This window comes from Anas acuta, chromosome 2, assembly GCF_963932015.1.
Source record: "Anas acuta chromosome 2, bAnaAcu1.1, whole genome shotgun sequence".
Classification (NCBI taxonomy): Eukaryota; Metazoa; Chordata; class Aves; order Anseriformes; family Anatidae; genus Anas; species Anas acuta.
The window spans coordinates 150,154,925-150,181,582 of NC_088980.1; the positions used below are offsets into that span (position 1 = coordinate 150,154,925).

Sequence of the window (26,658 nt, forward strand, 5' to 3'; positions counted from 1 at the left end):
TGTTGCAATAGCAGGGATGGGATCTAGAGCTTTACTCTCTAGTGATGTGTGAGATGAAGGAGAATTTCTGCCACACACTGAGCTTGTGAAATGAGTACTTATATGCCTGTTGGGAAGAGGGCAATGTCAAGTAACAAGTTTGTGAAAATGCAAGCTGGTAGAATATTTTTCATCAAACAGCTATGTATTTTTGATAAAATAGCTTTATGAGCACATTTCTTGTTTCCTCTTATTTTCTGTTAAGACAAAAAATTAAAGAATCAAAAAAAAAAAAAGGAAACCGTTCAGTTTAGCAGTGTTTTCAGCTTAATGTTTACTTACACATTCTATCTCCTCTCTACTTTTCTCCCATATTATTGAAAGAGGGAAAATGGAGGGATAGGATGATGGAGTATTGGGATTTAAAAACAAACCAAAAAGCAGAAGAAAAGCATTTAAAATGTTCGCAATTTTTCATTAGAAATGAGGGCAGTGAACAGCACAAAAATACGGCTTTTCAGTTTTATGAAAATATGTGAATTCTGTTCTCAACTGGACATCACTGAAGGTTGCAGAGGTAGAAGAAACTCAGTTTAATGCAAAATAATACTATTACTTATATTTTGGTCTTTTGTATTCGTAGGAAGAATGATTGTTTATACAATCATTCACCCCTCTCCCCAGCTAAGCTGGAGTGCAAGAACTTTTTGTGTTTGGCTTGCCCTCATGTTCTTTCTGAGCAGAAATGATGGTTTTATCAAAAGCACCTGCTGACTCAGCCCTGACAACTGTGGACATTTGCTTCTGATTTAGTCTGACTGTTTAGCTGTAGGAGTACAAATGATTGTTCTAAGAACTTATCCCTGACTTTTATTTTGCGGTTTATCCGGACACATCAAGGAGAAAGGCCTGGGATCCTATGGCTGAGTCTCTGCACCCATGTGGTCAGGGAAGTGAAGGTCTGAGCCTCCAGCAGACATCTCCAGTAGGCTGAGATCAGAAACTCCTGATTCTTATCTCTTTAAGGTCTAGCCCAGGTGTTAATTGCAATGAGCCAGAGGTCTGCATTGATTTGATTAGTCTGGAGAAAAGGAGACTGAAGGGAAGACACCATCCTTTTCTACTATTACCTGAAAGGAGTTTGAGTAAGGAGGATGTTGGTCCCTTTTCTGAAGTGACGAGCGGTGGGATGTGAGCAAAATGTCTCAAGTTGCAGCAGGGGACATTTAGGTTGGGCTGCCAGGGAAGTGGTGGTGTCCCCACCCCTGACGGTATTTAAGAGACATGTGGACGTGGCACTTAGGGAAATGGTTTTGTGGTAGGACTTGGTAGGTAAGGTTGATGGTTGGAGTTGATGATCTTGAAGATCTGTTCTGACTTAGATGATTCTATGACTTCATGATTTTGGGACATTTTGAACAGAAGCCTGGACAATACAGGGTTGAAGCTAAGTAGCAATACAGGGTTAAAGCTAAGTCACCACATTGTTCCCTTCTCCTTCGTATATTGTGCACATTGGAAAGGTATTAATTTTTCAGCTGGAGGACACACTGTACCAAAAAACATTGCTAATACAGGTAATATAAATCTGAGCAGGATGGTGGTGATGCTACTCTGTGTCCCTTCACTAGGCTGTAATCTTCTTGAGGGCACAGACAAAGCCCTTCTGGAGCTTAAATTAGATACCTTGCCCCATTTGATGACCTTTGGATTTCGCATCACTAGACCTCATGAGCTTTTCCCAGTTTGTGAAGTGTTTCTTGTTGGACTTCTTTACACTCATGTGCAGTGGATCCAAGTCAGAGAGAGTAAAGTCAAGTGACAGTCCAGAGTTAAATGTTCAGTGAGGGAGTCAAAAAGGAGCATGCTGGTTATATTACCTGGGACGCATCCCTGAGCTTAAAGTTAGGGGAGAACACTGATGTTGTGCTCCTCTACACGAATAATAAGCTAGATTTCCTTTCTAGGCAAGTTCTGTCAGATCTGTCTCTTATTTCAGTGACTGATTTGCAGAAAATTGGTTCCCCTGTTGACTCAGTAGTTGGATCTGTGCCATGAACAAGTAATAGGAGATGGGAGATAATGCGTCTGCTGTTGGCTGAGAAGTCTCACTTGAATATAAACTCCCAGGCCACTTCTGGCTAACAGGTTTTGAAAGATCTTGTGATATTGTTTTTGCAGAATAGAAATTATATCCTCAGTCCTACTGCTTCCTGTGTTATCTTTGGAGTTTGGGTACATCATTTTATGAGCAAAGACCTTTCCGTATAAAACACTTGAATTTTCATTTCTAGGTAAATTCTCTTTATATCTCTGCATCATGGATATTTTTTTTTCTTCTAGTGCTCAGAAAATTTGAGAGAGTTCCTGCTTCCAAACTTCTGTATGGGTCAGAAGATGTTCAAATTCTTCAGCCTCAGTCACTCAGGAGAGACCTGCCAGGTCCAGCTTTTCAATGCATTTCAGGTGAGGAAAACTCTCAGAAAATTGGTACCAAAAACAGAAACCCCCAAAGAAAATTATAATCCTTTTGTATGATGGACTTATTATTATGTTCCTAGATGAACTATGTCTCTTGCAGTTCAGTGCAAATTCACTGCAGAGTATTTACAACTTTTGCTAACCTTGGTTCAGTCAAGAGGTTGCTCTTTCTTCTAAAAGAAGTCTTCTGACTTTATGTACCACTTTAGGCAAGTCATCTGAGTTTAAATCAAGTTTACGATATGGATGAGAGCCAAGATTCAGACCAGGAAACATTGATCAGATTTTCCAGATGTGCAGACAAAAAAGGATTAGGTGTTCAGCACATGTGAAAACCAAGATCTTTGCTTCTTTCCAAATTAACTGATTGGCATATAAAAAAGGAGCAATCACCCTTGCTTTCATCAGAAGGATATAGTAAGCAGTGCAAAAGTATTCCTCTGTCAATTCTTACAGTGTACGTACTGTATTGCATTTGGACACATCATATTATTGGTTTATATTAATTCAAAATTTAGTCTTTCAAACTCTCATCTAAAACTACAGGGAATCAGTGCACTGCTGTCAGGGTGCCTTGCCTTGTGTCTCCTAGTGCTTCAGACCTGTCAAGAGAGGCAGAGGTATTGCATTCGAAATAAAAACACCCTGGCTGTAATACTACAGGTGGCCTGGGCAAATACCACAGATATTTGATAGTCACTGGCTTTGTATAACATGCCTTGGTCTAGTTCCAGCAGTCATCTTTCACACCAAGAGGTGTATTTGTAAAGCCTTGTGTGTGTTACTAGAATGATTTTCATCCACCAGATCATTTCCTAGTTAGTTAGTGTAAGTTTTTTTGCATCTTCCTTTGAAACTGGACACCCTTAAAAGCAAGCCAGTGAACAAGGCACTCCAGGCATGAACTTAGGGAGTTTATACTAAAGGTAACATCTTTATTTCATAGATAAAGGAAACAGTTTTGCCTCCTGTTTTAGGAGCAGAGCTTCGGGAGCGCATTAGTGGTGTTGGGGCGATAAGTGTATGGCCAGAAGGATCTTCAACCAGTCCTAACCATAGAAAGGGATGGCAGCTTGGTCCCTTACACTTGTCAGCATGATTTCAGAATTCAGTGTTTCCCTCCTTCCTATCACGCCAATATTGATCACAACCTCTTTGCCTTGCAGTTACTGTCTTGAGCATATATGTTAAGTGTTTTGTATGAGTCTTCCCTGCCCTCTTCAGGCAAAATTATCCAGCAGACATTAAGTGTTTGGATAGGTGGTTAGACTTGACTCAGCTGTTTGTATCAGCAGGTGAAGAATGCCCAAAAAAGTTTTTGCAGCATATAACTTAAAAATCTAATCTATACTAAAATAATTAAAAGCTAAGGTTCATCTGGCTAATGATATTCACGTGCTTGCCATCTGATAGAGGTATGAAAAATTGGGTAAAATGCACTAAACAGAGGAATTCGGCACAGAAATTATAAAGATGAAATGCCAGGAAACTTAAGGTTTATTTCTTGCTTTTCAGACTGTGAGAAGGAAGAAGCATGCAGTTTCGTGACTGTAACCCCTGCTGGTTCTGAAGCTGTGTGTGAATTATACAGCGCCTCTGAAGTCAACTTCAATTGTACCACCTCTGGATTGGTAAAAATGATGATATTTAAATATCTGTGTTTGTTACAGTACTATAAGTTCAATATAATTGGAAGACATCATAGAAGAAAGGCAGAGCATTACCTGACTACGAGTACATTGTTATTCGTTGTGGCAGTAATAGATTTCTGAAAGTTTATAAATAAGCTACACCTATACGTTCCTTAAAGTGGCATCTGAATGCCTCAGTGTTTGCATGAAACACCAAACAGTTCTTAAAACCTGCTGAGCACCCACAGTCTGGAAGTCAGGGTAACTTAAAATGGATTTTATCTGAATAGTCAAAACTAGAAGTATCCAGGTCAGTAATATCCAGGTCAGTAATCCAGGTCACCTGAGGCAGTCATCATTTCTCAGACCTTTCCACTTGTCAAGGGTTTAAGTCATATGCTCTTCATCACTTTAACAGCTTTGTACTCACTACTATCTAAACACAGCGAAGTGGTACTGAAGATCAGCTGAGGTTTTAGTTTTACAGACTGAAAAGCATCCACACTGGGCCACAGCAAGCTGTGGTGGTTATAAACTCTGTGTGCTAATTCCTCCTTCTGTTTACAACTAAGAAAAATGTGTTTTGGTAGAGGAAATGGGTCCTGTTGCATTTATTGTGCATGTCTGTTTTGTCCCAGGTGCAAGGTGTTTTGGGGAACCCTGCTGCCACTCGTGTTGGTCGTCTCAGCTGCATGCTTTATATCAGAAATCCAGAAGGAGATGCAGTGACAGTTTATTTGAAGAAAGGTACCAGATGCAAATCGGTGATCTGATGTTAGACTGCTGTGCCAAGGCTTGTAGTTCTGTGTAGAATCATGATGGCATGGAGGAACATCTTTGTTCAAGATGACATCATTCTGTTCAAAGCTTAACACTAAGTGGTAGCCAGAAAAACTCAGTAAATCTTTCCTTCATGGCTTGGTCCCTAGAAATAAGGCATGTAGTTTTTGAAAGTTGATTTGATGGCTTTTCAGCAGAGAGTCCCACAAAAAGTTGAACATCCAATATGTTATTCTATTATAAATCATTGTACTAATTATTTGTATTGTATAAATCATCTGCACTAATTATATATGTATTATTTACTGAACATTTTCTTAACTATGTAAGGCATTATTACTGACCAGCTTGTATATCAATAACGATTTACATTCATTTTTATTATAAATTGTCTTACTAATACACCAGCCTAATACACCCTGCTTTCCAGTAAAATCTCAGTGATTCATCTGAAATAATCAAAGTGACAATGCATGTTTTTTTCATATATGTGTGATTGATATCTTTGTATATCCAATCTCATCTTTGTCCAGCTTTGAGCTTCATGCTAAAATTGAAACAAAACAACTGAATGCAGGATGTGGTAGGGATTGAGTCAGAACTCTCTGCTGTCACTGGTTTCTTCTTACTGCTATCCAGATCTCTGAGTTGTCATTTATTAGTATGAGTAGAGAGCTAAGTGTCACCCGAAACAAGACAAGTCCTCTGAGCTTGTTATAATCAACATAATCTATTGATACTAGGTCTTTATGTTTCTGTTGATATTGCTAGTTAAGTTCAGGATAAAATGAGTTGTCCTCTTATATATGTGACTTTTCAGCAGAAGCCTTAATTGCAGATTTATGTCTACTGGTGAAACACCAGTCTACCTTTTTACCCAGATAAGTCTGTTTCATTTACACCTGGGAGTTATTAATATAATGCTTGAAATTGGAGTATTGCCAGTGTTCTTTGGTACATTGATTTAGGAATTTAGGAGAGCTTTTCTGGTACAATTTCTCAATGGCAATATATTCTGGCTAGCTTCACAACTGTAATTGCATCAAACTGTTTGGTAATGTTATCTTGCATTTGAAACTCAAAGTACAGAACAGGATTTTTAAGGCAGAGCTTTTATTATAAAACCTTGAACCAACTCCAGTCAGCAGGCAATCTGAAACCATCGGATCTTCCTGAGCTCTTTTGAACATTTCTTTCCTCTTCTGTCTATGCAGCACAAGAATTCAACTCATCTGGACTCAAAACCTTCGAAAGAACTAGTTTTCAGAACGTGCTTTCTGGTGTGTATCAGTCCATGGCGCTCTCAGCAGCCAGCACATCTCTGACGGACGCTCAGCTCTTCTGCCGGCAGACTTGCAGCAGGGACTCTTGCTGTGATGGCTTCATCTTGAGTCAGATTGCACTTGAAGGAGGTATTGTCTAAACACTACAAAATTAAAAATTCTGCAATAGAAAACCAACACAAACAAGTAGGTTAAAAAACAATCAACCAACACTGGGTAGAGCTCATTTTTGGATGCTCCACACATGCCTGTGCATCACGTTTTTGTTGTTGTTGGCAGATTTGAGTAATGCTCAGGACTTGGCCTGGAGCAGTACAGATAAAGTCCTGAAGTAGCAAGCTGCTCTTGGAGAGAAATGGACATTTTGAAATGATAATTCTTTTGACCTGCTTTAGGCATCTGTATTCAGATGAGATAAATCATTTTGAAAAGGCCTCTCTCCTTACTTCATACAGCGTTGTTGCTGAGAGTTAGTGCCTTTCAGCTGGTGGGAGAATTAATATGGTGCCTACAAGGTGCTTGTAGTGTAAATGTAAATCAGCTTCCCTTTTACAGCAGGAAAATAGGATGCTAAACAGAGCATTATGTCAAGTTACTGTATGCAGAAAAGCTATAATGTCCTAAATCAATGTGTCTAGTTAAGATACAGAGCAAGTGGGAGTTGCATGGACAGAGTCTGGCAGAGATGGGACCTAGGCAGAGCCCAGATTTCTGCCAGCAGATTTAAGCACTTAATTTCAGTGCCTACTTTTTGTAGCTTCTTTTCTAGATCATACAGCTTTCCTACTGGAGGGGCATTTGTTGTAGAAAAGGTGAAGTTCTAATTGTCTCAAGGTGACATTCTAATTTTTTCAAGTTTTTAGATGGGCTCTTACAAACCCAAACATCTGCTACTGGCTGCTATGTGGCAAGTACTTCTTTTAGTTCTGTGTGGCAGCTAATCATGGATTTATTTTCAGGAAAATGTTTTCCATTTTGACATCTCATATTTGTTTAAGTCAAAATATTCTATCTGATCTTGTAATGTTATGTTCTTCTATACAGTTACCATCAAATTCTTGTAGCGTCCCTTCTTGTGAGCATAGAATGAGGTGTGGAAAGATAAATGTTATAGAGTTGGATCAATAATACAGGTGAATGCATTAGTTGAAGTAGCATTTCATAAACAACGAACAGCAACAACAAAAAGCACAAAAATTCAATATCTCAAGTACCCAGCTGATAAAAAAAATAAAACCCAACAATACTGCATTATAAGCTGTGTCAGGAAGAACAAAGCAAGGGTTGAGTATTGTCTAGATGTTATGGTGACAGACAGATCATAACCAGAAAACCTCATCTCTGAATGCGTTGGTCCTCCTGACTTGTGCTGCGATGCTGGGGGATACTCAGGCTGTACTGATTGAATTCAGGCACCAAACCAGGAAAACATCCCAGTACAAAGATACTAATGAAGAACTTTCTTGGTTCAGAGTCCAAGATTGTAAGACTGCCAAAGGATTGAGCATGTCTCTGTGGTGCTTCAAAGTGCTGACAACCCTGTTAGGTATTATCAGATAATAGTAATATTTTATTATGTGATAATAGTACGTGCTTGAACTATATGGAACACAGGCTATAAATGTTAGTTTTAGGTATGAATAGCTAACCTTTGAATGCCAAATTAAAAGTATGGTTTTGATTTTCAGTTTTCAGTTGTCAATATTAATGAGTAGCTCTCAGTGATGCAGGTTCAATTGGCATTTAGAGAAAGTATCGGGATGCTTGGATGAAAATTTCTGTGTAGATGCACAGTGTTAAGACAGTGACACAATTCTCTCTTCCTCTGAACCTAGGTACCATTTTGTGTAGTTTGATGAGCTCCCCAGATGTGCTGATCTGCAATGAAAATAGCTGGAATCCAACGCCTGTTGGAGAAGGGATGTGCAAAGGCATGACCTATGACAAAAAAGAGATGATGTTTTCCTTCACCCTGGGAGGGCAAGTGTTTAGTGGAAGTATGTCAATGAATTTACTCAATTTACATTTCATTTAATTGTTTTGCTGAGTCTTCCTGTTCCACCAGCCTGCTCTTGTACTTCAGTGCTTTTTTTCTCAAGTAAATCCATGCCTGTACAACCATAAGAGTATAAGACTTCCCTAATAAGGTGCATTGTTAGAAGGACCTCTTACACTTCTCTGTGGCAATATTAAGGAAAGTCAAGAATGTGTTGCTTCTACTCTGTAACACTTCCAGTATTTAACTTAGGCAGATTCAAGTACATTATCTTAGAGAAACATAAACCGTGGAGCAAAGATGGAAAGAGATATGCCCAATGTTGCACACAAAAAGCAATGATAGAAAACAAGATAAAGCCTTGGTTCCCATGACTCAGATTAGCATGCAGACAACTGCATCCTTCTTAGGGCCTTGCACTGTAAATAAGGTGAAATGTAGTCTAGTGGTATGTTTTTAATGTAATTTCTGAGCAATTCAGTGCTACCTATTTAACAACTGTTCTAAGACACATTTTTTTTTCTTTATTAGCTTCTAAACTGGCAGAAGAGGAAGAGAGAAATTTTACCACTTTTCAACAAGTTTATCTGTGGAGAGGTGAGTTATCTCACAGGGCTTGTTACAAAAGCTTATAATGGCAGTAGTAGCTGTCTGTTCTATGAATACCACTTGTTTAAACTGGAAGTGTCTTGCTTTATTTTGTACTGTCCAAAATGAAACACTACTTGGAAATCTTTTCCAGTAGGAGTGGGTGTAATCTAGAGTAATTCTACTACTGTAGCTTTCATGAAATTTAGGTAAATTCCTCTGTCTGAGGATATGTTTTATTGCTTTTAATGCCTGTGAAAAATGACATTATGGAAACACTCGCCTTTGACCTCCAAGTGTCCAAGGTACCACAATAATTTGGACCTTCACAAGTAACTGTACAGATTACCTTTGTTAACATGATTACTATGTATGTGTTTTTGTTTTTGTTTTTGTAAATTTACTTTATGAATGTCACAGCATACATAGCAGGACCTGCACAAATTATTTGGGCTAATGCTCTAGAAACACACACAGCATCTGAATGCTGATGCATAGTGATTGTGGGTATGGCGTTTGCTTTTATCCTCCAAACAGGGTATTTTAGGTTAAGTTCTGCCTATAGAGTTACAAGCAGATGCTGTTATTCATTTATGATTCATTGGTTGGAGAAACTACGTAAGGAGTTTACCTAAGTGGAACGCTTTACTCTAAAATGTTTGATAAAGTTAGGGAACCAAGGATGGGCTTGTCTTGTGGAAGAAAGGTGAACTGAATTATTGTGTTCTTTAATTCCTGTTGCATTTCAGGCTCCGATATGGTCACTCGGCCTAAAACCTCTGTGTGTGATGCTACTCCTTTGAAGACAGAGAATGATCTAACATTATCAGGTATTATAGTAAGGACAGATAGAGAAGATAGCAGACGGAGGTGCAGAATTTAACCAAAGAATGTAATTTATTGTCATATATGTACTGTAATGATGTAGGTATTTAAGTACAAAGTACTTCTTTTAGGTAGAAAATCTGATACGTTTTTGGGGAATGATGTTTGAAAAGTGTGCCTCCTGCAAGGACCTCCTGTCTTTCTGGTTTTCTACTTTCACAGGCCAGAAATGAGAAAGAATTAAAATCTTCTTAGATTCATTAACTGTAAAGACATGGGAAATATTATTTGGACAAGGAAAAAAAAGGCATAAATCCAGGGATCAAATCCTTAGCCTGGGTACACGGGCATATCTACTGCTGTTGGTGATATGACTGTAAATGTGACACTTAGAGGAAGTGAGGACAAAATTGCAATCACAAGTCTTTCTTCAAAGCTAGAGACTCTGTTATTCCAGGGTCTGCTCATGGTTATACTAAGTGATTTGTATGTACAAAATAATTTGTATTATTTTAATAGCATTCCTCTGGGCCTTCAGCCTTGATGGATGCCTGAGCATATGGCTTATTACACGTAAAATCATAGCACAAAGTGAATTGATTATTTTGTAATTTGAATTGAAGGTAAATTTGAATGGAAAATACACCTGTAATTTGAATGGAAGGTAAACAAAAATGTCTGTTTAACTAGTGGCATTCCTATACAATCAGAGGTATTTTTAAAGTCTAGACTTCAACATGAGAAATAACTGCACTTAATACAGTAGGTGAAATTCTTTTGCACTTACCTGCCAAGGCATGAGCAGAGCCCTCAGGGCTCTCCTTTTTCTTGCTGTGGCTGATGATATCATTAAAACTTGAGGTTATGCAAGGTATGCATCTTCTTTCTCCATGCTTTAAGCTTAGTCATGACAAAAATAGTTTTAAGGGAAACTGAAGGTTGAAGTTGAACTTTGAAAGGTAACGAGACTTATAAATCACCTTCTCAGAAAAGTTATGGATACATTTAGGAAAATGGCTACGGAATGTTTAATTACTTGGTGATTGTGCTTAGAGCAAATGGTAATGTCTCTTTTCTGTTTTCTGATAGAAATGCAAAATGATTGTGCACTTACAGCATGTCAGTACATCCTTCAGTATTTCAGCTGCAGTTGTGTGTCTGATTTTCTATATTCGTTTTTGTCTGGCTGTTTCAATTTCACCTACGGTTAAACAGCAAGAAACTCTTACAATGCTGGAGTACCAGAAAATACCTGGTGATGAGACCTGCTGATGACATTTCATAAATAGAAAGGTGTTTGTGAAGAAATCTGCAAGAGATCAGTGAAGAGTGTCCATATCTCTGAATATTGTTGTAGGACCCTTATTTAAAAGGATTAATTTTACAACAGCCTGAACTACCTGTGATTGTTTCAGAGAGAGCAGAAGAGATGCAGAGCAGTGTATACATGTTTAAAGATCACAGGCAGAAGACAAATGAGTTATTTAATATCGTCAGTGGGAACATAAATGAGGAGAAATACAATTAAATACCTGAAATAGATATTAAGCTTGTTAAGAAAACTTGTAACTGAGAGGTGTAATAGCTTCCCAAGGAAATATAAGGAAACTAAGAAAACTGCTGCATTTTGGATAAATAACACTAGATTGATCAAGATATTATAAACGTCTTCTGAGAAACCATACTTCATTGTTAGACGGATGTGTTGCATGACAGAGTAGAGCCACCTTATTTCTAGGAGCTGTGATTTCTATTTATTTATTTATTTATTTATTTATTTTTGGTGGTGGAACTATTCTGGCAATGCTATGTTGTTCGGTGCAGTTTGACAAGGAAGCATTGCCTACACAGACATCAGTAATTGTGGTTGGACTATTCCACCAAATGTTGAAACCTTTGGTGATGTTGTCATTACAAAATGGTTGCAGCTGCTTTACTTGAAAGAAAGACAAAATTTTATATGTAAATAAATTTAATTTATTCCAGACCATAACTCAGTTTATTTTTGTGGGCTTGAGCTGTTTTTTTGTTTGAATCTCAGATTCTACAAAGGATCTTTTCTACCTAATGGACAACAGCCAGATACGAAGCAACCCAAACTATTCCATTCCTTACCAGCAGTACTGGGTTTTCAGACAGAAGTACTCAGCAGAGGAAGCGGTGCTTTGGTGTCTCACACGTAAGATATCTTGCAGATAGTTATTCTGTAGGATAGTATTCTATAGAAAGATTTCAGCTGATTATCTCCTTACTGGTATTATAATAATTCTAATAATAGTAATTATAATAATTCTAATATAATAATTATAATAATAAACTCTAGACTTAGATATTTTTCAGGGGAAAACCACAAAATGTTTGTGGAAGTCAGCTTGTTTGAATTTGCTATTGGGACCACCTCATGATTATCATCCACTGTGGCAGAAAGGGTACCCATCATTCATGGTTGGACTAGGTGATCTTGAAGGTCTTTTTCCAATCTTTATGGTTCTATGAATCTGTAATAGATTCTATAATAATTATTAATATTCTATAAATATGTTATGGGAAAGAGTAGTAGAAGATGAGGCAGCATAGGCAATACTTTTCTATTCTTGAAATATAATTTTCCAACTAGTGGAAAAATACAGATGTTTTGGGGTTAATGATATATATTTTGCCATGATAAATGGAGAAGAATTTCTAGCTCTGATTACCAGGAAGGCAGAAGTGAGAGCACTATACAGTGCACAAAGATCACTGTAAGAAGTCAGTAGAGATATGCCTGTCTAAAATTAATCATTGACACACATGCTTACAGAAGTCATTGCCACAGCAATTAAGAAATGGGTTTGTCTACTCTGTTTTCTGAAAGCACCTTATTACCTTGGAGCAAATTTCAATGCAAATTTTTGCAAACAAATGCATTGAACAGTCAATTCTGGAAAAGTTATATTTATTTTTGTTATGTACGAACATTTCAGGAATTGTTTGCAAACAACTCATACAACATTTTAGAAAATAAATAACTTTATTGTCCTTTTTATTCTTTAAAGTAAGAGATCAACAAGTGATACAGAGATTTTCTTGATGATACAGTTTGTATGTCAAATTTACTAAAAAGAAAAAAAAATACAGATCTTCAAGTCACAGTGTCAGTGATACCAATAGACTGAACTAATGCTTGTCACAGCTGAAGAACATATCTTTCCAATCAGCTGTGGTATAGCTCCTTTTCTGTGCTCTCCAAGTAAATTTGCTCTTCATTGTAACTAGAAACAGAATCTGTTCCCATTTCTCCTGCACTTTAATAGAATAATATTGAAATTTTCACTTTTAGTTGTTTGCTGATTGGTAGCATTAAGTACACTGAAGAGAGAGGAAGGAAACCCTAGTGTGTCTAAAGTTTAGTGACTTTGCCTCCTAGGTTGTGCACAAGAAGATGAATTTTGTCAAATGGCAGATCTTCAGAATGCGGCAGACACATACTTTGTGTGTACCTTGTATCCAGCAGCACAAATTTGTGATGGCAGCATTGATCAAATACCGGAAAACTGTCGTACCGTCCTACCCTGGCAACCACAGGCATTGTACCGAAAAATAAGTAGGTTATGGGATTTGTATGTATGTGTGCTGTAACCTTGGCAATGCAAGCTGGTATTTTGACTCTTGACTCTGAGGGGAAAGAAAAAAAAGAGTCTGAATGTATAAATTAGTGCTGGGAAATGATGTTGCAAGTGAAGGCCAGGGTGTTCTGGTGTGACTTTTCATTTCTGCATTTAGCAATTCTTTGAGTGGTGTCTTCTTCAAAGTGCTGGTGATTTCACTTCAGTGATGTTAACTACAAGTTTAATTCTCTGCCTTGGATATTCCCAGTTGAGAGAGGACAAGTGTAGCTCAAATAATCTGTGTCTCAGGTATTAGGTGTTTTTATAATGTGGGTAAAACCAGACAGTGATAGGGATGAAAAAATTCCATTTTCTACCATCAAAATTTCCATGGTAGTTAAGCAATACAGCAAGTATATTTATCTAAATGTATTCTTGTTGAGTGTATATTTTTATTTTTTATTAAAAAAAAAGAAATCCAGTGTTATAGACAAGGATTCTAACCTCCACTCTTAGAATGTGTGGGAACTTCAGCAGTTTTCTTATATAGCTCACATGAGGAAACTGACACAAATAAACCTGTTATCACTGTTCAGGAAGCTATGCATTTGCTGGAAAAAAAAAAAAAAAGTAGAGATCCACTGAATTCGGTAATTAAACAGTGCCTTTTGGGGGAGCCTAAAGTACAGCACAGGTTAAATAATACATGAGCATACACCTTAGACTCTTCCCATCTGGAGCTGTGATCCAGTTTTTGTACCAAAACAATGTATTAATGCCAATACAGATCCAAAACTGAAGTCCTTAGTTAGAAGTCTTTCCTTGGCAGAGTACTTTGCTCAAGTTTTAGAGACTTCACTTGGAATTTTGTTCATCTTTAGGCTTAACTATCCAATGTTTACTGTTTATACTTACCATGTCATTACTTGACCAGTATACATAAATTAGAAAGAAAAGGTGATTTTTTCCTGATTTTGGTTTTCTTTTCTTGTCCAGTCACTCTGAAAAGTTCTGTGAAGAGCTTCTACACACGTGTACCATTCCAGAAAGTAATGGGGATCTCAGTGAGGAATAAGACCGACATGAGCAGAAAAGCAGTTTCAGATGGGTATGACATGACTATTTCTTTTCTTTTACTGCATTTTAATGATGCCTGAAATACCAAGGCAATGGGATGCAGATGAATAGGATCAGATGTTCCAAAAACAGCATTATGTGAGAATAATTAACAAAAAAAAGTGGCATGATTTAAAGGAAATTTATAATTGAGGTATAAGTAATAAGGTGTGTAATTATGAATTATATTTGTGTGATTTAGTACTTCTCGTAAATTGCTGCTTGGCCAGTTAAATCTCTTAGAAGAAAATAAATTTATGCTGATACTTTTAGGGCAGTTATCAAAATATTCATGTAAATTATTAGATGTAGTCTGGTAGATGTATACTAATTGAATGTAATTTCATCTAAAAAATGGAAATCCGTGGAAGTGTCTATGCAGTATGAAGAAACATGAGGCAGTCTTATCATGCAGAGCATCTCTACAGGTTCTTGGTGTTTCTCCCCTATGCAATATCCTATCTCCCCTTCTCTGGGACAGAGAAAAATTATTAATGATACAAAAAGTAATAATGTTTTTCTATTCCCAGTTTTTTTGAGTGTGAGCGTTGGTGTGATGCTGACCCCTGTTGCACAGGATTTGGCTTTTTTAATGACTCCCAGTTGTCAGGTATTTATTCACTATTATTACTGTAATAAATATTTAAAATCTTCAGTATTACAAACTTTACCATCCTTTTCCTATGAGCTGCAACTTTAAAAACCCTTGCAGATCTTACCCAACCCTTTCTAACATATTTTTTAGTGATCTCAACTGTTCCTTAGAAGTTCAGCCCAATGACACATTCACCATAGCAGAAATTACTAGGAAAATGAGTCCTTAAGAGGGGGCAGTTCCAAAAGCATGATGCTCAAATTGATAAAACCGTAGGAAACTGCTATTTCTTATTTATCAGCACCTCTCCCAATATACTGGTCAACTTCTTTTAGTGAAATTTTCTGTTGTTTCATTATTTCTTTTTAAGGCCTAAGATAGCTCAATAAGAAACCTAAATATCTCTGAGTTTAAATGCAGGTTAAGCACACGGTGTCCATGGGCACTTTGGGGAGCTTAGACTTTTGGTTTTCTTATATTTCCGAACTTTTCTGCTTCCAAATTTTGTTTCTCTGTGTGAGGAAGAGTGGTTGGGGAGGGTTGCAATTTGCTTGTACTCAACCCCTTAGTATTTAAGCTATCTTAAGTCTTAAGACATCTAAGTAACATAAGTTAGCATTTCTATTAGATGGAATAAATCAGGTCTTTAATAGTGTGTGTGACCTGAGAGTCTCCGAAAACTCAAACAAGCATATTTTGTTTACCTGAGATGGCTAAGTTAAGGGTACTGTTGACCTATGCTCTTTCTATAGTCAGCAGAGGCATGCATAAACACAACTTATAGAATCATTAAAGGCTTTGGTTGTCTAAGATCTATTCTAAAGACACTTTTCTTTCTCTCCACTTAAGTGAGTACAAGTTTAAGTTTCTTTAAATAGTTCTAAAAATAAATTAAGGATTGTAAAGCATTAAACATAGTTAAATTGACACCTTTTTGTTAATCTGATTAATATTTATTATCTATAGCATTTCAGACATCTAGTGCTGTACTCAATATGAATTTCAGTTGCAATTTTCACATGAATTAGAATAAATCTTAAATAAAACTTTGTGTTTCAAAGCCAAAAATTCTTAGGTAGAAAAATATTTGTATTAGCTCTTTTAAAGGCATAATTTTGATCTTTGATTTAAGTAGGAGCTATGTTTCAATATACATAGATTTTTAATTTTCAAGATTGAATTAATCAGAATGGACTGCTTGCTCAAAAGAAAAGACTATGACTTTGTGACAGGATTTTCACTAATGGTAAAATGTTGCCTGTTTTAGGTATTTCCATTTAATTTCCAAGTCAGTGGAATTTCTTTTAACATGCGAATTGTTAACATGGGAATTTTTCCTCCTCATTTCTATAACTATTTATTTCCTTGGCAGAAGGAAAGATTGTGTGCCTGACTCTGAACAGCCTAGGAATTCAGACATGTGCTGAGGAATCAAGAAGTGCTTGGCAAATTTCAGGTTGTAGTTTGCCAGATGCTGAAGTCAGAATACATCCATTTGGCTGGTATCAAAAGCCTGGTAAGTATTGCAGAGCATGTGGCCCTGCCAGCTGGTATCTGCATGTCGGATCCTCTTAATTAGCTTCAATGCACAGAAGCTTCAGCTTTCAGGTGACAGACCCATTTGCAAACACATAAAACAGACAAGGCAGACAAGTATGTATGAGGGAAAGAAAAGTATATTTTAATCTCAAATATTAAAGATAAGGAATAGGAATACCTTTATAGAATTTCTCAGGTTGAATGGGAGAATTGTGGCCAATTCTTCCAATTCCAAACATATTCTGTTCTGTTTCACAGTCCTGGTCAAGAAATCATTCTTTGTTTCTCTCTGCTTGGCTTGTGGTTTAACAATGTGTGTGGATGGGTTGCTTCAAAGGTTTGGTTTTGTTACAGAATTTTAAGCTGACAGCTATCATGAAAATATCTTTTATCATATCTCAGTATAGGAAAAGACATTATTTCATCTGTGCTAGTAGAACAATATATATATATACCTATATAAAATTCATCACATTCCATGTTGGAACTGAGCACAAACTGAAGACTCCCCATAGTAGTAACCATGCCACTGTAGAATGGTCATTTTTGGATGAAGTGCAAATTTTATTTTCCTGTCCTCTCTAGCTAACACCTCCATGGACAGCAAATGTCTAAATGGCTTTCACTTACCATTTTTAGAGTTACTATACTAATGATTAACATGTTTTGTGAATTGGGTGAAGAAAAGGAAAGATGTTAACAAAGCGAAATATCTTATTGTTTCTCTGATGTGAAAGAATAGGTCATAACAAACATTGTAGCATCTTGCACAGCATAGGGTGGAGGCAATGTGCATTTCAGAGCAGCTATTTAACTATTCATTAAGATAATTGGTATTCTGAAGAGGGCTGCAAAAGTTAGTGCAGGTCTGTATCACATCAGATCCTATTTTTTGGATTTATTTATTATTTTTTTTCTTCAGAATCTATATTTGGCCTAATCTGGCATAAGAGAATATTATTTAGTTTTTGTGGGAGACATTTTGGAACATCAGTATGATGATTTAGAGGAAAAATTTCATAAATTCTGAAATGTCTCTGGTCTAAAACACTGAGAGGAATGAGTTCTGTAGAGATCAGAGAAGAAATGCATGGAAAACTTTGGTTGGCTGGACAGTCCACTAAATGACACTGGACTTCCTACTTCTTATAGGCCACATGAGGTCAGGTCTTGTGATATTGGCAGAATCAGGGAAACAATTTGAGCCAAATGACAGTAATTAGGAGCTTTTTTTTTTTTTTTTTACTGCTTTTAAATTCCTTGATTTCTTGTAGAGTCGGGAAGGATTTTGATATCTGAGTAGAAAGGGAAGGCATACAGTGTGGGTATATAACGCCCAGTACATCTCCTGTAGGGCTAAATCAGATGTCCTTGCAATGCACTGCATTTTTTCAGTGTTGGTAACTTAAATAAAACCCTAATTCTCACTGGAAGTCTGAAATATGAACTTGCTCTGGAACATTTGAAGCCCCATGGTGGCACTCTGCCCACTAGAACATCAGTTTCTTCCTCTAGTGGTGCAACCCTTGCTAAAGAGAAGATGCAGCACAGAGTTGAGGAACTGTCATGAAAGCTTACAGGATTTGTTAAATTCTCAATGTGTGGGCTTGCGGAGGGCAGTCTGAGGGTTTAGCATGATAGGAGGGAAACAATAGCCCAGATTAGGTACACAGTGTCAGGAGCCTGTGGGCAGGAAGAGCTGAGACGCGACTAGGAGAGAAGAGTGAAGAGCAGTAGAAAGGCAAAGAGAAGAGGATGAGTCGGCAGACACGTAGATAAACTTGCACTTCTTGGAATACTTTTTTCTCTCATTGATAAACACCTAAAAATAAAGGATGCTTCTTGCTTCACAGACAGAGGAATGATGAAGAGAAGGCCATGGCATATGCAAAAGGGAGAGCGTTAGGAGAAACGGTGATGTTTCCTTATGTAGTGAGGAAGCTTCAGATGTTTTTCCACCATAACACAGACTAAGGCACAGATGTGTATGCAAATAAAGATATTTGCAGACAAAAATTTGTATCAGTTGTGCTGGTGTGTTGGGGGTCTGGGAACCAGGAAGAGGAACAAGAAGACTCAGGCTGAAAGGGAGAATGAGTGAAATCTGAAGGAGGAATTTACAGTATGTAGTGGGAACTTATTACGAGGTGGGGTCTTTAGTTTTATTCCCCATCTTCTGCTTGTAGGAAAGTGGTCGTGTCTCTGCATTTCATAATATGTTTACATGTATACAGCTCTGCTCGTGAGCAATTTATCTAGGTATGTACAGTCGGTTGCAGTTCAGTAAATGGTGTATGCACAGTAGCATTTTAAAGAGATAGTGAAGAATTAGGGCTATATGCAGGATCCTAATGTCAATGAGAGTGGTAAAAATTGTGAGCATTTAGACATTTGTATTGGTTGCATGCATGGACAACACAAAGTGGAAGAAGCGAAAAATCAGATTCATCTTCAGCATCTGTTGCATGGTAATAGTAGAGGATTTATAACTCATTTGATTAGTTGAAGTGTTTTGCATAATATGATTGCATGAGGGCAAGATATTATTTGTTACTTAAGATTGCAAAATGTTTAAGGGAAATGTTAGCAACTGAGAAGCTTCATATGTGGAAAATATGAATGATTATTTGAATTTTAATTTGAAAAGTTTCCTGCTGGAAACTGTCTTGTTCCTAATTCTCCTTTTGAGAAATTCCAGTTTGCTAATCAGGAAACAGAAAATATCATGTCTCTTCCGATTCAAGAAACCAAATACAGAGTGGGGCATGGAAAAAAAAGCAAAACTACTGAAATGAGTTAATCATAAATAACTGCATTTTGCAAAGTGTTTGTAGCAATGTTTATAAATACATAAATTGGGGGATGTCTGATTTCATGTACAAACCAAAAAAGGGTTAGATTGCAGAAAAGGCTCAGATTCTTATTCTTGGTGCTTAAGGTGAGAAGATGCAACATTCAGATCTCAGAAATGATATGGGAAATACTGAGGTATTGATTACATTTTAAACCTTCAAGTGTAATTTTGTTCATATATATATATATTTATTTTTATTTTTTTACTTTTAGTTGATTTGACGAATGCCGTCCCTAACCTGTGTCCATCTGTTAGTTTACCTTTCAGGCCAGAAACTGGTAAGTGTATTCCTGTATTAAGTCAAAAAACAAACAAACAAGGAAACATTATCTATTTTCTATGTTTTCCTAAAAAAATCACACTATAATGAAGTGGTGGTTGTTTTTCCCATGAGTTTATTCATTCAGGTGCTGCATGTATTCTTTTTATTAGTCATGTATCATTTATAGGGAAGAATTTTTTCCAGCCTGACTGCTGGTTTAATATATCTCAAGGTTACTGCCACAAGGTCACTAAGCCAAAATATTTGGCAGGATTGACAAAGAAATTTGTCATTTATATATGCAGTTTATATATGCAGACTTTCAATGGATGTGAGTGTTCACACTGTAGCTCAGGGGCCAATGCAGAAATGCTCTGTCAAGGGAAACCTCCTAAAAAGCTGGTTATTGCGTTATTGTTGACTGCTGTGGGGTTTCTAGCACTTTCCCTGAAGTGTCTGGTGCTTACCAGGATGGCAAGGGCAGAATGCCAGATTAGACAAATTGTCATAAGTTGCTGTAAATATGTGCTGAAGATTTTCCTGAATGTGAGGAGTGACAATGAGTTTTCAGAGGAATGCAAACAATTGCAATAGGGATGCAAAGAAAATCTAGTTTTCCCCTTTAAAGCTTTTTGTTTAAAAAACAAGAGAAAGACAGGAAAAATTCATTTAGAATTTATGTAGAAGAATGATAAATTCCAGCCCTTGTTTACAGTTTTCCACAAGGGTGAGAATATTATCTCAAAGTTTGTTCAGAACTGGATATCAAGAAATGTCGTATTTCAGATATGTGTTGGGTCCCACTTTTGAAGAGATGCTGTAAAGTGCTATGGTACTGTCTTTTTTTATGAGGAAGAAAAGTTATTTCAGTCTTGCAGTAAATCTTATGATACTTGCATGTGTTATTTTAAAAGTGGGTGGATCCTCTTAATAAATGAAACTTAACCACTGTGTTTCAGGGCTGTGTGTTTATTGCACCCTAAAAACATATGCAAATTGTCAAGAGCTACATGCTTCCCTGATGCATCCTTTCCATAAATACACAGCATATCTACTAAATGCTATGTTTAACAGAAAGGAAGCAGGTTGACTAGTCATTATACAACTTGATTTAATCTTTGGGTTAGACTGAAATTGCAAAGTCTCATCCATCTCTCTGCCCTTGATTACCTGTTTATCATGAACAAATCTTTTAATTTACTGATTTTCTTGTTTTTCCACTTTTCCTTAAACCAGCTGCAACAGGCCTTGCAAGAGGTGGTTAATATTTGCAAAACATTTTCAACATCAAGTTCAGAATTTATTATTAACTATTTTATCATCTTATCTATGATTACCAGTTACGCTTGTGTTCAGAAAATTTGTATTTGTTAGTAGAATTTATGCTTTTTTAATGATCTCTTTAATGTAGCAAAAGGAAAACCCCTATTCTTATAAGTAGGCAGAAAGCTTTTTGTGTGTGAGAGAAATGCTGGGAAAAGCTAGTGGGGTAGCACGTAGGTAGGACAATTTTATTCCTTTGCAAAGTCGGGGAAAAACAGAAACCTATTTTACTAAAGCTTTGTTCTTCCCTCTCTGTTTAGTACACATTTTGTGATTTATTTATTTATTTATTTATTTATTTATTTATTTATTTATTTATTTATTTATTTATTTATTGGTGTGTGTGTTTAAGTAGGAAAATAATGAACTAAGCAACACTGAAGGAAATTAACCTTTATCAGTCATCTGATTTTCACTCCAGGCTGTCCAGAACTTAACCACAGCAAGTTAGGTATTCATCTTACCCTTAGTAAAAACCTTCTTTCTCTCACACCCATTTCCAGGTCATATTTCCAAATACAAAGCAACTTGTGAAGTCTGTGGTTTGCAGAAGTCTGTGTAACCAACCAAGTGAACAGAGATTTTTCTTGAAGAGGCAGGTGGTTGTCCCTGTTACTGTCCCTGTGAGCGTGGTAGCCAGATGATGAGCATGAGAAAATATCGTTGCCCAATGACATTCTTGTGTGCATGTTTTGCGTGTGCATTAAAGCACATATATATATAGAGAGAGAACTTTTCATCAAAAGATCAGAAAGATACTTGAATACTTTTCCAGAAGGTTCTGTGAAATAGCTAAGTTAATGTTATATTCGATGTAGAGTCCAAGTTTACTGAAACCCAGGTAAAGCCTATATTTTAAAGGACAGTTAATGCATTTGGCTACCTCCCTTTCTTGCTACCCAACTTGCAGTGCTCAGGACAGAGTTTCCAGCACTTTGCTTCCTCACATTTGGAGTTGGGGTACAGAGCATTACTCCATTCCAAATCTGTCATGTTTTCAGCATCTGACATATTATAAAGATACCCAAATTAGCAGGCTTATTTTCAGTCTCATGGGAAGTACATGCTTCACTTGTTTTATTCATCTTTCTTCTTGATAGAGGGTTAATGGCATGAAGGAACATAGAACAATGGAAATAGCCTTGTAGAAGGACTTCTACAAGTGTTATGGGCAGTGTAAAAGTAGGAAAAAATGAAGGTCTGATGTTGAATGGGATCTGAAGGCCAGGAATACGGAAAAGGGTGAAGTACTTTGTTTTTTCTTAACATCAATCTTTCCTGGTAAGTCAAAGCTTCAGCAATCCCAAGCTGAGACCAGGGGGAAAGACTGAAGCAAGGAAGAGTTACCCTTAGCATGGTAAGATCAGGTTAGGGAACAAGCTGGACATACAAGCCCGTGGGGCCTGATGGGATGAATCCAAGTATGCTGATGGAGCTAGTTGATGTCATTGGGAGGCCATTCTCTTTGAAAAATCCTGGTGATGGGGAGAGGTTTCTGAGGCCAGGAGATAAGCAAACTCCTGTCTTCAAGAAGGGCAAGGAGTACCCAGTGAACTATAGGCCAGTTAGCCTCACCCCAGTCCCTGGAAAGATGATAGAGCAACAGATCCTGGAAATTATTTCCAGATAAGTGAAAAATAGGAAAGTGCTTAGGAGTAGTCAGTGTGGTTGTATGAGAGGTAGATCATGCCTGACCAACCAGATGGTCTTCTATGATCAAGTAGTGTCTAAGTGGATGAAGGGAGAGCAGTGGACACTCTTGATCTTGACTTCAGCAAGGCTGTCAATGCAATCTCACATAACATGTTGTTAAACATCTTCAGTAATGACCTGGACATTTGGTCAGAGTGAGGGAGGGTGTCTTTTTTTTGAGTTTTGCAGTGAGTTTTTAGGTAATAAAAAGCTTGGAAACATGGATTACAGACCAGGTGCCAGGTGGGTGTGCTAGCATTCAGAGGGACCTCAACAGGCTGGAGAAATGGGCAGACTTGCATCTTGGATCAAACTGTTTTTTTTTTTTTTTATCAAGTTGTCTTTTAGATCTATCTGAAAACTGGCTAGGACCTTCACTTAGCAATTGTACAAAAAAGCTGTTTTAACACTCATCCTGGAAAAAAAAGGTCTCTCACATTCACACATGCCTCAGCTTTTCTAGCTCAAATTAATAAGACTATTTGCTCCTTTGCTGTCTTTACTTTGGTGGTTTGCTGGCTTATGTATCTGTAAGGTATTTCGAGGAATTCTGGATATCCCACCAGAGGCAACATTGTTGAATATCAGTTTCTCCATTTCTACCCTTATGGAAGGATGTCACTTCAAATCTGAGCATCACTGGAAAGCTAGTGGAATCTCCTTTCCCTGGAGATGTTGAAGTGTCATTCTTAGATTAAAACAAACAAACAAAAAACTGTCAAAACTGTTCATCTTTTCCCTTGAATAGCCAGGCTAGAGAACACTCCTTAAAAGAAATGTTTATGGCCCAAAAGTCAGTGTTATCTGCCAGGAGGCAGACAAGGTGTACACTGAGGTTTGGTTTGTGCCTTTTGCCTGATTTTTTTGCTATTGCTTCCTTATTCTTTGTCTATTTATCTTCTTTCAATACCGTTTTTGACATCAGGATTAATTCTCCAAGCCACCTTCGTCATTAATCTGTAGTATATCTCACAGAATGTGTTATATTTAACTAAATACTAAATATTAGTTTTGTATACTTTGATTTCTGTATCACATGGAGCAGAGCATGCTCTGGCTCTTGTGTTATGATTACTGCACATCTTCTGTTGGCTGAGAAATAATGCTTGAAAAATACATATATTGAACAAACTGGGAAAGTCCTACTTGTTACATTTGGAACATTTTTTCCCCTGAAGAAGCTAATGTGCTGTGATGACAGTGAGTATGGAACCATCTGTGGCTAGTTTCAGGTATGATCTGTGACCTTTAAAGATGGGAGGACAGCTATTATTTTAAGATTGCCTATGCTGAAAATGCTAAGATAGTCATGTTGCGGTCTTGGTTTACTGATGCTAGTATTTAAGAACTCTGCTGAGTCCTGTGAATATGGAGAAATGTTATAGTAATTGAGAAAATAGCCAGGTCTCATAATTAGATGTGAGATGGAACTTTCTGCAGTCACTTGAAGATACAGAAAGATAAGAATTTTTTTTTTCTAGATAAATCTTATATTACTTGGTATCCTACAGTTGTATAGTACTGTTATTCAAACAATTTTGGCAGAGGTGTTTGAGCTGAAGAAAATTTTTTCTTTATAACTTAGACTGAAAGAAGTAAAGGGTCTATGAACTTTCTTACCTGGATTTTTAGAAAATTACTTGTACTTAAAATGAAGAGCCTGCAAATATTCATGAGTATGCAGAAGGGAGAAATGGGACTGTTGTATAATTTCTGCTTTTGTATTTTATTATCAGATTTTATCTAAACTTTAATGACTCTTTGTGTCTTCAGATTCTTCAGTTTTAAATAGGATAGAGCTACTTTTCTTTGATCTGGCAACTTCTAGTAGATTATGACCGTTGGTCTCTGCACGTGACCAGAGAATGTATACCGAAACACGTGGAGGGATCATATCGGCTCAGTTTCCACTCCACCCAAATTAAGTAATTTATTGAGAAACCACCAAGATATATGGATGTCATGATCTGTTAGATCCTTCCTGTTTCCTCCTTCTGTGATCCCTCAATGATTATCATAATTCCCTCGATGCAGGACTGAGCAGTGGCTACAGAATTTTCCCACATGGCAATAAATTTCCCATCAGGATATTTCAGCACATAAGTTATTTCCAGTCTCAACAGGGACGCTCATAGTAGTACAGGTGCTGTAGCATGTGGTCAGCTGAACTGAACTCTCCCTGAAGATCCATACGAGTCTCAGTGAGGTGATGGAGGACAATGGAAAGCTTGGAGGGGGTTAGGACAACAGATTTCCATTCATTTTTTTCCCTGTGGCTTTCTTGAGACCACAAGTACATTTGTGACCAACTGCTGCCTAGAGAAGCAGAACTCTGGAGCAGTCTGAAAGCTTCTAAGATGAATATTGTTCTTTGGGTTAACATCTGAAAGCTGCTTGCAGTTAAGGTGAAGATCCCTGTACTTGACTACCTTTCCCAGAAACTTGTGTCTTGCTTGTGAGACTAAGAAATCTCTCTCTTTTTTTTTTTTTTTTTAACAAGTATGGATATGGATGATGATTAATAGCATTATTTGTTTTTCTGTTTTCCCTACGATATTGAGAATGTATCAGAGGGATCTTTGGTGTTGAAACACAGACAGCCTTTTTCATCCATTCCTAGAAACTGGTCTGCTGTGCCTATGTACAACGTATTGGAACTCTGGTGTAGAATTATTATCTTTGGTCTTAAATTTGTTTTAATTGTTTGTAACCAAGAGGATTTTAACCTTTTTTAAAAGGTTATTTTAAACCTAGATAAGTATATGGTACAGTTATATTATTACATTACTGTTCTATACCATTTGCTATAATTGGCAGTATCAAAGGAGGCAGAAAGTTTGCATTTCACATCAGCATAGCACAATTGCTCACTGCTAAAGGCCATAAATAACTCATTTGTTAGTTCTGAACATGCTTGTCTGAAGTGTGATTATAGTTATTATGCGGTAGTTTTAAGAAAATGGTTCCTTTTGAATTATTCAAATCTCAGTGGACTGACAAAAATGGGAAGTGACTATATGTTAAAATTACATTGTCTGCAGGTCCACTCTGAGTTGGCAATGCATGTTTTCCAGAGATAGTTGCTAAACAGGCAGGGTCACAGCCTTCATTGGAAAGGGGAAAAAAAAAAAAAAAAAAAGCAAACAAAAAAAACCACTGATTTCTAAGGATATGAAGCACTGAGTTCAGTCTGTGAGCACGTTTTTTACTTGAGTCTGGGCTATTAAATATGGCTTATGAACTTCAGAATTAAAATCAGAATTTATCTTCAAAAATAAATCAGGCATAGTAGACCAAAAAAATCTGATTTATGTACCTCCTTAATTTCATGTTAACCTAGTCTGACTTACGTATCTCCTCACATTTATGAATTTTCTTCTAAATTTAACTTATGTTATTGCACTTCTGTATCTCTGTTTCCTTGTATGAAATGTCAGATTTTCCAGCAAACTGAGAACTGACCCCTCTTTGCCTTCACTTCAGTCAGTGATGGAAGTTTTGCTGACTTTATGAAGGGGATTTTATAATGTAATTGCTTGTGACAGTGGGAGGCTGGACTCTGTGCCCCCAGGAAATCTATTTCAGTCTTGTGATCCTCTGACTTGAGTGGGAAGAGAGTAAGACCAGTGTGAGACCTTTTGCAAATCCAGTCTTAAACCTTGCCTATCCAAACAAGAACATCTGGAAGAGAGAAGTTCTCTTTATGGGACATTTATAATTTTGCAATAAAAGTTACAGGGCTGGCTGGATTCAGAGTACTGCAATTATCCAATCAAAGCAATTGCCAAAATGTGGTTTGGAAAGGCAGAGCTGAACCTATATATAAACCAGAAATGTGTTCCAGCCCATCAGGTGCATTATGTATTTTCAGTATGGCAGTGCCAGGCTGAAGCTGTATACCTTGTGAAAGCAAATTCTAGATGAGGCAAGTTTAGGTCAGCTATGTAGAAAGCTCTGTTTTGTCCACATAATGAAGTGGGTGTGCATGGCCTGTGGGCATTGCTGTATCTGCTGCTAGATGGGGGAAAGGAAGGAAGGAAACAACCAATGGGTAAAATGCCTTCTTGCAACAAATAATCTGCCCCCAGTGGTGCCATGGATGACTCTGCATCAGAGCCCTGCTCTAT

The 26,658-nt window shown here is 37.2% G+C and overlaps 1 protein-coding gene across 1 annotated transcript in view; it reads left to right on the top strand.

Annotated features, from left to right (window-relative positions):
- The window catches only part of TG (thyroglobulin), a 153,282-nt gene that overhangs the window by 45,190 nt on the left and 81,434 nt on the right, over nt 1-26,658 (top strand). Inside the window, 13 exon segments of the mRNA XM_068672691.1 lie at nt 2,323-2,445; nt 3,976-4,091; nt 4,730-4,838; nt 6,086-6,283; nt 7,990-8,151; nt 8,682-8,747; nt 9,488-9,568; nt 11,605-11,742; nt 12,970-13,146; nt 14,147-14,258; nt 14,797-14,876; nt 16,234-16,377; nt 19,467-19,532. Coding sequence (XP_068528792.1) covers nt 2,323-2,445; nt 3,976-4,091; nt 4,730-4,838; nt 6,086-6,283; nt 7,990-8,151; nt 8,682-8,747; nt 9,488-9,568; nt 11,605-11,742; nt 12,970-13,146; nt 14,147-14,258; nt 14,797-14,876; nt 16,234-16,377; nt 19,467-19,532 — 1,572 coding nt within the window.